This window comes from Zingiber officinale, chromosome 6B, assembly GCF_018446385.1.
Source record: "Zingiber officinale cultivar Zhangliang chromosome 6B, Zo_v1.1, whole genome shotgun sequence".
NCBI classification, from domain to species: domain Eukaryota; kingdom Viridiplantae; phylum Streptophyta; class Magnoliopsida; order Zingiberales; family Zingiberaceae; genus Zingiber; species Zingiber officinale.
The window spans coordinates 53,125,640-53,139,516 of NC_055996.1; the positions used below are offsets into that span (position 1 = coordinate 53,125,640).

General features: G+C 36.5%; 1 protein-coding gene across 1 annotated transcript; it reads right to left on the reverse strand.

The window, feature by feature from the left end:
• Positions 1 to 1,759: 1,759 nt before the first annotated feature.
• Positions 1,760 to 10,019, reverse strand: LOC121992441 (HVA22-like protein a). The gene is made up of 5 exons (XM_042546821.1): positions 9,818 to 10,019; positions 8,856 to 8,882; positions 8,626 to 8,748; positions 2,265 to 2,508; positions 1,760 to 2,161 (listed from the first exon to the last, which is right to left on the reverse strand). The coding sequence occupies exons 1-5, from the start codon at positions 9,871 to 9,873 to the stop codon at positions 1,988 to 1,990; spliced, it is 624 nt and encodes a 207-aa protein (XP_042402755.1). The 5' UTR covers positions 9,874 to 10,019; the 3' UTR covers positions 1,760 to 1,987.
• Between the last annotated feature and the right edge of the window lie 3,858 nt (positions 10,020 to 13,877).

Below are 13,877 nucleotides of genomic sequence, written 5' to 3' on the forward strand. Positions count from 1 at the left end.
GGAAAATCGTCAACTTACCTGCATGCCACGTGACAAGCCTGTCTGCTCGCCATGTGGCAAGCTTGCATTCGTGCCACGTTGTGTGGCTTGTTGGCAAGCTTGCCACAAGCTGTGCCTTGCATGTTGGCAAGCATGCAGCTTGCCACAAGCATGCAAGCCACAACGTGGCTTGCTTGTTAGCAAGCAGGCAAGCCACAGGCTTGCTCGTGATGGCTTGCAAGGTCTATAAAAGACCATGGAGAGGAATGAAGGAAAAAAACAACAGAAGTTGAAGTGAGCACAACAAAGTTCAAAAGCTTTGTGTGAGAGAAAGTTCAAAAGCTTTATGTTGTGAGAAAAAAGCTCAAGTGAGTGAGTGCTTCTCATGCCTCATTGAATTCCCCTGTTTCTTTCCCTTCTGTTGTGCTCTTCTTTTGCTCAACAGAAATAGTGATAGTGTTCGGATCTAGTTCAGATCGTCACGACAACCAGTGCTCGGTTATGCTCGTGATCCTGCCGTTTTATCCTGGGAGACAGACGTCCACCTAATCCTCTGAGCACCGCGGAGGGGCCGAATCTGTTTTAAGGAGACAACGCTCTGCTGGACTCGGCATCCACTTTGAGTTCGTGTTGCAACTCCTGACATCCTGTCAACAACTCTCGGTAGCAACTTGGGGCTGCTCGACAACTCACGGTGTCGGCGACTCACCTACTCGGCGCTTGGATCGACTCAATAGAGTCGACAGTTTGAGATTATCTGCTCAAACCTTCATGATTGTAAGTACTTGTGCATTTGGTATGGACTCAGAAGCGTGAAACAGAGCTTCTGAGACGATCACAAAAAGATTGTAATGGGTTTACTCCCAACACACACTTCTTTCGCTGCAAGTAATAATTTTGTAAGATGAATAATTACTATCTGATGGATTATAATGATAATAATTATTCGTGATTAGAGTTAAAAGCATTTTTTTTCTCTACACTTAGGAATTTATATCATGATAGATCATCTTCGGCTACATAAATTCCAAAATATGTATGTCAAAAACATTGCTTTATGTTTTTTTTTTCAAACCTTTTTGTGACACGTTAAATGATAGTTTAAGGCAGCTGTTCTGAAAAGTAAAGATTTGGAAGAGCTGTAATATAGAAGATATAGGATCTAAATATGACAGCCATCCTTTCTCCAGCATTAGGATGGTAAACGAGTTGAGTTTTAGAATATTCAAATTTATTTAATAAGATAATCGAATTAAATTGAGTCGAGTTTAAAATAAATTTAACCTTTGAAATGATTGTTCAAGTTTGATTTAATTTATTATTTATGAGTTTGAGCTTGTCTGAATCTTGATTTGAGCTTAGTTCGTTTACATGTTATCTAACGTGCAATTCAAGTTTAGCTTAAGCTTAGTTCGAATTTAATTTATTTAGATATTATTGAGCTCTCAATTCAAACTTATTTACTTATTTAAAACTTTTAATTATTTGATTAGTTATTGAACTTGATAATTCAAACTTATTTGTTTATTTTATTTTATTATTTATTTAATATATTAATAAAAATTTTATTAATAAATATGACTTGTAAGCATTGTTCACGAACGTTAACGAACTGAACACATATATTCAAACTTATTTATTTAATTTAACGAGCTGTTCAAATTTGTTTAATTAATCTTGTGTATATTGAACGAACATAAAAAATCTCTTATTAAGCCGAACACCAAACTTGTTCACAAACGCTTGGTTCATTTACAATCCTATCTAGCATTACACAATATAGCAATATACTCAACTTGTATTGCATATAATTATGGAACAGTATACAAACTGACTACAATTTATACATAATATGCATCTCATTGCCACCCAAAACGATGAAGATAAACTAAATTGCAAAAGGAAAAGAAAGAAAGGAAAAAAACAGAAGTATGCAACTAGGTCTATATACAAAGTCAAGAGGTCATAACTATGTTTACGATTCTGCCAAATTTGCACACTTCAACGTCTAATTCCAGCGTCTATTAGCATCGTCATCAAAAATCATAAAACTGTTGTTTGTCCAAGAGCTTGATTCCCCAGCAAACCTGTTCATCTTCCAAGACTCGGATTCCTCTGTGTCATCTCTGTCGTCGTGAAATGTTGCATGCATGCTCTTCTTGGGATTGGACAAGCCTCCAGCCTTCAAAAGCAAAGATATAGAAGTTGAACACGCCTTTGTTGGTTTAAAGAAGCTGCAGATACTGAAAAGACTAGGTTTGGAACTGAGAGAAAGTTGTAGTTACCTTGCTTATAAGTTTTTCAAATGCTTCTGTTCCATTTTGTTCAATAAATTTCTCAGCGGCTAATAGAACGTCATCTGGCTTGCCAAAGGTGCCACTTTTTGAAGAGAGAGACCAAAGGTTCAAGGTCTGTTGATTCAAAACCATAGGTCTCACAAAATTCTCATAAATAAATGTGGCACCACTGAAGTATGGTAAAACCAGCCAGCAGTTAAATATTAGCTTTGCATAAGGCCAAAATGGAAGCCTGTAACACATACACTGTTGCAGTTGAAGTTTGTGCATACAAGTTAGGAAACAGTGTAACTTGCAAAATCCTAGAAACTATTATTCAAGTGAATTAACAAGCAACGAAATGGCTAATCCATAAAAAAAAAATCTGTGTGTTTATTTATCATGAGATAAAACTTTTAATCATAAGGCCACCATCCAGAGGGGAAAAATAATTACTATTAATTATGTAAAATTGCATTCAACATCATACTACACATGATCACTTAAATGTTCATATTAATTTACATAGCCCTTTAGCATATTTACATAAAATCCATCATATGTACTGGAGGTATTGCCCTTCTAATACATAAAATCAATCATGTAAATTCACATAGTCCTTTAACATTTTCCACATACCTTGACTAATCAATTGTTTGTTTGTGAGCGAGACCCAATCTAATACAATTAATAAGCAACCAGCTTGGACAACAGTGGTTTGGAGGCCGGGCATCAAAACATAGTTTTGTGTTGTGGTTACTAGCTCATGGATGTTTGCAGACTAAGGATAGACTTCCTTATCTGCCTTGCAAGACCTGCCTCCAATGTCAAAGGGAGGATGAGATTTAGGAGCACCTCTTCTTCATGTGCTCAATTAGCAGGGCCTTGTGGATCAAAGTGTCCATTCGTCTGGGTATCCAGCAGGAGATGAGCACCACGAGACGAAGTCTTCAAGTAGAAGATCAAAGGCTCGGGCCGTACTACAAAGTTGAGGACTTTGGCTACGCCTTATATGATATATCTTATTTGGCAAGCTAGAAACTATTGTAATTTTGATGGAGGGGTGTCGAATCTTGACAGGATGTTCATTAAGATCCAAACACGTATTAAGATCTATGAGGCCCTAGATTGTACATGCAACTTGGTTCATAATATATTTACCCTACATATCAGAAAAAAAAAGTGACAAGAGCCTAATATTTCAAATAATGCACCCAATTGTTAGGTAGGTTCAAATAGACATAGTAGCAACACTAAGAGAGAAGAAAAACTTATCTCACTGCAAAAATGTAGCTACTTCAGTCAAATTTATGCTCACTAAGCATCTACTATGGTTGAAACTATCACAGATAGGGAGGTTGGTTAGCTGTTCCAACTAGTTCGAACCTGAATTGGGAAAATTGGTTACTGGGGATCAGGTGGAGAGGACTCCAACAAGGTTGAGTAGGGTTATTGTTTTAGTTCATCCAAACTGCTTGTAACACGGTTGAGAGTTTAGTGATGTGCGACCAAACTGTTTGAGTTTGATTTCTGTGGGTTAAGTTGTTTTGAAAGATATGCAGCTTGTATGAGAAACTTTGGTTAGTAGTACTGAGGAAGAGCTTGCATGCAAAGTATAATAAAATAGTTTCGGGGTTGAATGGGTTGATGTGGATTAGGTTTTGGTTGGTTGGTAGAGGTGGGATTAAGTGGGATTAGAGATGATTGAGGTGGCAAAAACAGTGTTGCCTCATGTTTGTTAAATATCGTAGCTATTCTTCAAATGCAGTAAAAATGCCCCTCTCTAGATGGTTTTCACTCCCCTCTTATAGGCCTTGAAGTGAGTAGTATCATCCCAATAAGGAATTACCCCAGTCAAAGCCCTATTGGTGAGTCCAGATGCTCGTATGGTTTTAACTGCTAGCTGAGTATTGCCTGGACACTTGCTGGGCTCTTACCAGCAGAGCTCAATGTATACAGAATTACAGATTGATCCCTGTTCAAGATATAAGTTGATCTTCCGTAAGTATTACTGTTCTTCAACCAATGCCCCTTTGACTTTTTGTCTTCTCCTTCATGACAGCTCCATATATAAGATATAAGTTTAGAAATTATTAATATTACATTTTACTTCTCTCCTTCTGTCTTCTTATGGCTTGACGCTTTCTTTATAACAGCTAAAACACTTAGACTACATTGATAAGCACTAACACTCCATATTTTGTTTTGCCATAGTTTTGTCCACCTTACTTTCAAGCACTTAGCACACATCCTTTCTGGTACACTTGGCAATCATAGTTGTGTCCACCATATAACTTGGCAATCATAGCTCGTGAGTGGTGTCGGATTTCAGATTTTTTTAATTAAACTTATATTAATTATTTTAATCAACTCCTAGCTATGATGGAGATAATCTAAAGTGGCTTTATTAAACCCTAATAAAATTATCTAATTAATTTTATATTTCATTTATTTTAATTTAAAATTTATAATAAAATTTTTATTTATTTATCTATTTTCATATCTTTTCCTTTTTTAAAAGATTTTTTTTATATTGTTTATTTTTTAAATATTTATGTTAAATATTTTATTTTTTAATTAATATATTTTATATTTAAAAAATATTGAAACTATATCGGAACAACACGATACGGTACCGAAATTGTATTATTCTGGTCCAGGACCGAAACTTCGGTATGGGTCGAAATTTTAAAATTTGATTTGGCCTAGAGAGGCTTTGGTTGCTTAATGAAGAAGAAAAGGAAAAATAATAAAATAGTTTGCTCAAGTTATATTGAAATCTGCCCAAGTCCGAATCCAGCTAAATATATAAAATAGTTAGGCCAAAGTAAACACAATTCGGGATGCTACCATATATAAAATAGTTAACCATATAGCTATTTGGGCCTAAAGTCGTTGAAAGGATCTTCCTCAAAGGGTGTAGAATTTGCTTTGCTGGGGGATGCTACCATATATCACCTTGAACTGGATGGAAGGCTAAAGGCATCTTAGCCTCTAAACTCCCCTATTCACTTTTAGTTTAGTAACGCATTTTCCTTCTTACTCTTGTAGACATGGATGTGAACTTTGATGATACTTAGTGAGAGTGCCCCAAGCACTTTCTTGGAAGTGCTCACCATTATTGAGATCCTAGATGCAAGCTTCCACATGAGAATGACTTCCATTGCTACCAAAACTCCTAGAATCTATACTTCATCACTAGGTCTAACTTTTAAAGTCCATATAGCCAAATTCCCTTTATCAGAGTCCTCTCTCTAGGTTAATCAGCATCTTTGAATCCATCATGGTCAAGGTATTCTCTACTCTAATAAGCACACTCCCTCTGGGGCACAGTAAGTACACTTACTTTAAGTCCCCAAATTGTTGCTGAAGTCTACATAGGTGTCAAACTGACTTCCAAAGCCCAATACCTCCCTGACCTTTGAGTGGAAACTTTTGAGGAGCTAGACAATGAATCAACAAAGGGTGGATCCACCCAATCCCATCGACCAAGTATTAGACTTTGCCAAGTGCCTTATAGTTCACTGGTAGGTGAACTACTGAGCCATTGTCCTAGACACTTTGAGCCCATTAGAGATAAAGGACTCAAACAAGTCATGGAAGAGTTTCAAGCTAGCCCAAAGTTATCTTTATGGCATCATACTTCCAGATCTATTTCTCAAGCTTTACAATTGAAACTAATTTCTTGCTCCATCAAGGACAAGATTTATTTCTTCGACAAATAGTTGCTATTCAGAATTGGGTTGGGGATGTCATGGTGCATATCAACTTGTTTCTCAAGAAGATGAGAAAGCTTCAGGTGAAAACTACAAAGCTCCAACTGAAGCAAGTTATAGCAGTCAGGGTGGATTTACCCAGAAGAAAGTTGAGGAATTGACCGCTCAGCTTGCACAGGCTATGACCAAAGAGAAGAAAATGACTAGAATATCAAGGAGTTGGAAGGAGTCATAGAGAATTTTAAGAACTCTAGCCACTTTGTTGGCAGGTGGCTCGGCTTTGCCAAGAGCTCCTTCAACTTCAACTACTTGATCTCCTAAACCCATGCAGTTCATCCCTCACTTATCCTTTAAATGGCTCTCACTCTCAAATATAAGAAGGCTGTTGGGAACAAACAGATCGGAGGAGGAATAGGACAGTCTGTTGACAGCAACAACCTTCCTCCAAAGAAGAAAGACAAGTTTTTGGAAGCTCAAGAAAAGGAGGGAAAGGATTTCCAAGAAGACCCCCTGAACTCAAATCGCTTGAATTTTTTCTTTTGTAATTTTCCTACTTTCCTCAAGTTCAAGATTAAGTATAAAATGGAAATTTAATTCAACACATCAAGAATTCAATGCTCTTGTTTATTTATAACTTAAAATTTTTAAATGAACTTTTATTAAATTTAACAATTCTATCATATCTCACATTAAAATTTTGTTAAATTTCCAATAAATGTTGATGTGGCAATAACTGGCCCCAAATCTGCCACCAACATAGATGTTATGCTAATCCCTCGCAATTTGGGATAGAGAAACAATGGGAACCACCAATGTCGGAGGTGGTCCATTGCCGACCTCCCTCATTGTTCTAATGCCCTGGCCAGGGGATGCTGTTGGAAGTCATGCCTTTATTTCGCAAAAGGTTACTGCAAAGACGGTCTGCATGTTGCTTCCTCCACCACTCACAAAAGGTTGCAGTTTTGCAGGTGACAGATGGTTCCAAAGTCAGGTTTTCCAGGATGGAAAGTGATGGAGAAGAACAAGAAAGGGATACGCTAGTGGTGGTAATGATGGAGAACCCTAACTACTTCGTTCTTGAGATCACTACCGCTGGCAATGACAAAGAGTTCCCCTCCATGGGCAAGGGGCCCAGCAAGAATGCCAAGAAGTTTGTCTGGATGTTCCTCCTCAAGGCCCACCACATCACCAGCCACCTCGTGTCAACAACACTGTTGTTGATGCTGCATGGAGTCATTGGCAAGAGGTTGGTTACCCTTCAGTGAGCCGATGCTTCTGAGAAGCTCCATTTGCTGCTGAAGCTAATCAGAGGCTTCTTGTTCTTCTCCTTGGTCACCATAGCATTAGAACTTCATGCTTACTGGAACTGGTGGCACTTCCGGCAGCCACAGTTGCATCAGCCAGAGAACATGAATTTGCCTAGGCAATCAATATCCAAAGGTTGATGCACTCTGCATACTTCTCTTGGATTTCCTTCTGAGCTAATTAGATTGCTTACTAAATTCAGACACTATCAAATATGGGCATAGTTTTGCTTATGATACAGTCTGTAGATACATTGATTTTGTGCTTAGGATGCTTCTGGATCAGATTGAAAAAGATTGAACAAAAGGTTCAAGGGGACCCTCAAAAGAAGATAATGGACACAAGTATTCCATGGTTCTTGTCCAATTTCTATGTGTAATGAGAGCGAGGTAAAGATCTCTTCTATCAAAGTGGCCAGCTGAGAAGACGGCTTGACTTTTTGGTCCTTTGGGTATTTTCTCAGATCTAAGAATTTATGACCTTTTCTTTCAGGTTGCCCCTTTCAACTCTTCAGCTCTTTTCCCAGATCTTTATCTTTTTTTCTAGGTCACCTCTTTTGACCCTTTAGCTCTTTACTCAGATATGAGGAATTATGATGTTTTATTTTATGTTGCCTCTTTTTACATGTGTAATACTTCAGCTCAGCTAAAATGCAAATCCCTCCAGTTGCTCAGGTGGGAAAACTTACCATCTTCATTTCCACCCAGATGGAAGACATTCTGGCTACTTGTTTAAGAAACTTATCAGCATCATCCATTTAGAACACCCATGATGAGGGGATGATTTTTACCCACATCAGGGTCTTGTTATTGTGTGTTAAAGCAAGGTGGAGCACTTTCCATCCAAAATGATTAGAGAGGGGCATCTTAATATATCTACATCATCAACCAATGCACTTGTTCCCTTCAGAATGCTGGCATGGGGTAACCAAGCTTCAAACACTCCCTCGTGCTAGTCTTGATTCAAAGGTATAAGTGTGGCTCTGCTACCATAATGAAGTGGGCGGATCTCATTTCATGCTAATTGAATGGGAAAAACAACATTCTTAATATAATTGAAGACATTGTGAACATCCTATCTTCAGTGTTCTGAATAACTATGAACTAAGTGTTACTAATAACATCCAGTTAGCCATATTTGATACAGAGGACTTATGACTAAATTAAGTGGGCTCAACCAAACTTCAAACTACCTATGTTGAGAGCAAAGCAAAGTTTATGTTAGTTAACTTCTCAAATGAAATCACATGTTAGTGTTTGTATAAAGAAGATATCATAGCATGATTATCAAAGGACAAGAACATGAATTAAATCTAACCAATAAATAACCATGATAAGAAGAGTAATTACCATTCAATGAGTGTAGAAAATGTCAACTCAAACAAAGTAACTAAAGAATACAGCACCCAGTAAGTAAGCCACTGCTGATCATCTTCTGGAGATTTAGATTCTATTGCTTTCACAGAAGCATACCTGTCAAGACCAAGAAAAGTATAACTACTCGGAATAAATCTGTAAAATTGAGAACTTCTTTCAAAAGTTCTATCATCTTGCAATTAGTAGTTCAGAATGGTACTTACAAGGGGTAGACAAGTGTGACTAAAGGTCTGCATAAATGTAAAATACATGTCAGATGGATAATATAGAAAAAACCAAAAAAAATAAAATAAAATAATGATCCATGTCAAGCCTCTAATTTATACACAACTAGATCAATTGCATTTTGGCAGCATAAACTTGAAGGTTGTATTTGTCTCTGATTTCATGACTCATTATTTTTGTCTCTAAACCTCAAAAGTTGTTTTGTCCCTTCCCTTCTCATAGATTTCCTCCATAATGTTCTTCCTTTGTTTTCATTTATTTCCCCAATTTTTTATTTAAAAGCTAGTCCTGCATTATTACTACTAAACAAGATTGCAAGAAGATTAAGAAACATATACACAGATAAGATAAGGAAACAAAATTGTGACTGCATTTTTATAATTCACCACAAAGAGGGAGCAAGGAATGTGGCCAAACAAAGTGTATTCCTAGCGTCATCTATTCTGCTTTGTTATCTCTCGCGAAAAATCAAAATTTCAACTGTCGGCTTGCATAATTTTTCTTTTCGTTTTTTTTTTTTTTAACTTTTTATGTTTTAAATGAAACTTGATCGAATGTTTAACTCTGATAAGAAGCACAATCATGGATCGAAGTTTAGGATGTTCTCTTATCTTCTTTACAGGGATGACCATTTTCAACACTTTTTTTCAAAAAAAAGTTATAGACTGATTTAAGCCATGACCATAAAGAAAACATAACTCAAACGTCAGACTTAGAGATTGAAACCAACGAAAAGAAGAGGACAAAATCGATCCTTCTAAATATAATTAAACTAACTTTTTTTCCCCTTTAATGCTGATTTTTTTTTCATTGAAAAAAAAAAATCTTTCTTGATCATTCCAAGAAAATCTTGAGGTTAAATCGAACAATCCGGCAAAAAAACTACAGCCTTCCCAAAAGAATGATGACAGTGGAGATATTGTGAAGAGCGGATGCATACCCTGCTAGAACATCAAAATTCCTAGCGATGAAACTAAGCAAAGCTCCCGAACCCATCGCCTCTTCTTTTCCTGCCTGCGTCTCTCAGATCTGAAGCATCACCTACTCCGCGTTCTTTCTACCCCTCAACCATAGTTCGAACACGGCAATCGCAGTAAACGAAATTGAGCGAACTGCCCTAAATTGTACCCTTTTTAGGGGCCAAGCCAACGGAATGCGACATTTGTCCGTATGACATTAGTTTAGTTGTCTGTTTGGAATGATATAGAGTTCAATTTTAAATTTTAAAGGAATTGAATTTCATATTTTGAAATGATTTTTAGTTAAGAATTGATATAGAATTTAATTCCAATTACATCAAATAAGTCAAAAGTAAATCACACCTCTTTAGATAGGGAATTCAATTTTCCATATCATGTCCATTGTTCCCTCATTCTCTCTTCTTTGTAAAAAAAAAAAGAAGAAAGAGAGAAGAATAAAATGATAAAACATAAGAATTTCGTAACTTAAATTGTAATTCATTCCAAACATGAGAATTGAATTCAATTTTTTATGGAATTCAATTCATAATAGAATTCAATTCAATTTCATGACTTAAGTTATTTCCAAACAGAATGTGAGGGATCATGCCAAAAAGCGATCTTCTACTTATTTATATTAAAAAAGTGATAAATTTAATTAATATTATCGACCAATGTTTACTACTACTGAGAGAATTTATCAGAATAAATTTAAAAACTTATAAATAATATTTTTTTTTATTTTTTATTACATCATTGTTAGTAATTAATTTCTAGGAAGCTATTTGAAATTCTCAACATAATTTTTTTACTCGTCACACCTCTTGAAACTCTATATAAAGTTTTTTTTTGTTAGAATATCCAATATATCATCCCAATATCATATTAAAAATATAAAAATATGTCACTCTCTTCAAAATAAAAAAATTCCTTATAATTTTTATTTGAATCTTATATTATCATTTTTTTTACATCATTAATTACTAGCCCACCCATATTATTAATTTTGATATAAAAAACATATTTAAAATTTTACTACCATTCTTAAACTACAAATCTCAAATCTTACATCTCTATATGAGCTTTAATGTTTGTAGTTTCTAATATATCATGCCAATATCTTCCCCAACCCAAAAAACCTCCTTATCTTATTTATGAGCCCTACATTATCAATTTTTTTATGCATCATTAATTATTAACCTCACTCGCATTGTTAATTTTGAGATGAAAAAGTAGTTTGAAATTTCATTGCCACTCTTAAACTATAAATTTCAAACCTTATATACATAATAATTAAATTTTTTGTTCTCAATTTTTTTATTTTACAAACCTCTTTAAAAAAGATGCTCTAATCTTAAATAAAAGGTCTTGGTTCAATTCTAGCCCAAAGCTATTTATAAATCTATTTTTTTATTTCTTTTATTATCTCTTATTTATTTTTGCTCTTTTGACATAGAGGAAATTTATAGTATTACAATTCCCCATACCTTATAAAAAATTCGTCCTTAAACTTAGAACAATTGTAGATACTTCTGTCTTATATCATCCTCGCGTTCCCATGTTGCTTCTTCATACTATTGACTTTCCCACAACACTTTTACTAACGATATTTCTTTGTTTCTCAGTTTCTTAACTTCTCGATCTATTATTTGAATAGGTCGATTTTCATAACTGAGATCCTCTTGAACTTGTACCGTCTGTGGTTCAATCACTTGGTTTGCATCGGGAACATGCTTCTTCAACATTGAGACATGAAATACATTATGAACTGCTGACATTTCCTGAGGTAGTTCCAACTCATAAGCTACCTTGCCAACTCTTTTGGTGATCAAGTATGGCCCCACATATCGTGGACTCAACTTTCCTTTCTTCCCAAACCGCATTACTCCTTTCATAGGAGCTACTTTGAGGAATACTGAATCCCCAACCTCAAATTCTAGCGGTCTACGATGCACATCCGTATAGCTCTTCTGCCGACTCTGAGCCATTTCTATTCTTTGGCGGATGTTCTGAATAGCTTTGATGGTGTCTTCGATGAGGTCTGTCTAGAGTCCAATTTCTTTCTTTTCACTACCTTCATACCAACAGATAGGAGATCTACATCTCCTCCTGTATAGAGCCTCATAGGGTGTCATTCCGATAGTAGCTTGATAGCTATTATTGTATGCAAACTCTGTTAAGCATAGGTATCGACACCAGCTCCCTTTGAAATCTAAGGCACAAGCCCGTAACATATCCTCCAAAACTTGGTTCACTCGTTCTGTTTGTCCGCTAGTTTGAGGATGAAATGCAGTGCTAAACCGCAGCTTAGTGCCAAGAGCTCTCTGAACACACTCCCAGAAGTGTGAAGTAAAGCAACCATCTCTATCAGAAATTATGATTTTGGGAACTCCATGCAATCTGATAACCTCTTTAACATACATTTGTGCTAGGTGTTCAATAGAGTAGGAGGTTTGGATGGCTAGGAAGTGAGCAGACTTGGTCAATCTGCTCACTATTACCCAGATAGCATCATATTCATTCGTAGTTCTGGGTAATCCTACTATAAAATCCATAGATATATCCTCCCACTTCTACTCTGGGATCTGGATTGGCTGTAGAACTCCGCCTGGTCTCTGATGCTCTGCTTTAACCCTTTGGCATGTCAGACATGTACTGACATATCTTGCAACATCTCTTTTCATTCTCGACCACCAGAAGCATTCCTTCATGTTGTGGTACATCTTGGTGGAACCAGGATGCATTGCATAGGGGTTCCATGGGCTTCATTTTGAATTTTCTTTCGCAATTCTTCTTGATTAGGGACACAAAGACGATTACCATAATATAGCATCCCACGGTCTAATATTCGAAACTCCACATTTTCTCCTTCTTGTATTCCCTGCTTGATCTTCTAAATATTAGGATCTTCATTCTGCCCTTTCTGTATATCATCAAGCAAGGTTGACACTAGTGTCAAAGTGGAGAGCTACCCAAAAATAATTTCTAGCCCAAAATTTACTACTTCCTTCCGTAGGGGTTGGGACATGGAGATAAGGACAATAAAGTTGCGCAAGATTTTCTACTTAGCGTATCTGCTGTTGGGTTTTTCGGGCCGTAAAAATCGCTTTTTGCGTTGCGGAAACCCCGAATCCCATGCCACCGGATCCGTGCGAAGTTATAAAACAAAATTTTCTACGTGTACGAGTTTCTCTAACCTAGATCTACACTAGATCTACAAAGAAAAGAGTTTACCCTTGATGTGATGCCCTTCGCAAATCCCGCTCGTCTAAGGTTCACCAGATCTCAAGGTTGTCAAGTGTACAACCCTCTATGTGTATCCACACGAACAAATCTATGGAGAGAACCTCTAAAAATGTGCTAGCAACCTTAGAGGATCAGCAATGGTGGAGGAGAGGGAGAGAAGAAAGGTAGAGAGGAAGAAGAAGGAGGTTACCAAAACCAAATGAAACTCACACTTGTGAATTCAGTGGCCGGCCACCTTTTTGAGGCTTATAAACCTCCATGGGATTTCAAGAGTCACAACTCTTGATCTCCCTCATGAGGTGGCACATACATGTACTAGCCTTGATGATGTGGCACATCATCATTAGTCCACTTAATGCCAACTCACAAATGAGGTGGCAATGGTCAAGTCAAACTTAACCTTTCATCTTCCTCTCAAGTCAAGTCAAACTTGACCACTTCTCTCCCATGGTTGATCAAATCTAACCATTGGTTCAAGTCAATTTTAATTTAATGAATCTTTATTCATTGAATTAAATTGGCTCAATGAGTCTAAGTCCAAATTAGACGCATTTAAGACATGAACCAAATTGAGTCCAACTCAATTAGTTTACTTTGGATTACTCTTAATCCAATTTGGTTCATCACATGAACTTAATCCTCTTGGTTCATCATATGAACCTAATCTCCATCTAATTGCCTTTTGTATGTGACCCTATAGGTTCTTGTAACGTTGGCAATGCTCCTAAACCCATTTAGAAGCATAAGTAATGAGCGGTATCTAGCAACACATCATTACTACCCAAGTCACAAGAA

Coding starts and splice junctions, on each gene's coding strand:
- LOC121992441 (XM_042546821.1), bottom strand. CDS start 9,873: ATGGGTTCGGGAGCTTTGCTTAGTTTCATCGCTAGGAATTTTGATGTT. Junction 8,749..8,855: donor GTCACACTTGTCTACCCCTT/GTAAGTACCATT, acceptor TGGTCTTGACAG/GTATGCTTCTGTGAAAGCAA. Junction 2,162..2,264: donor TTGAAAAACTTATAAGCAAG/GTAACTACAACT, acceptor TTGCTTTTGAAG/GCTGGAGGCTTGTCCAATCC.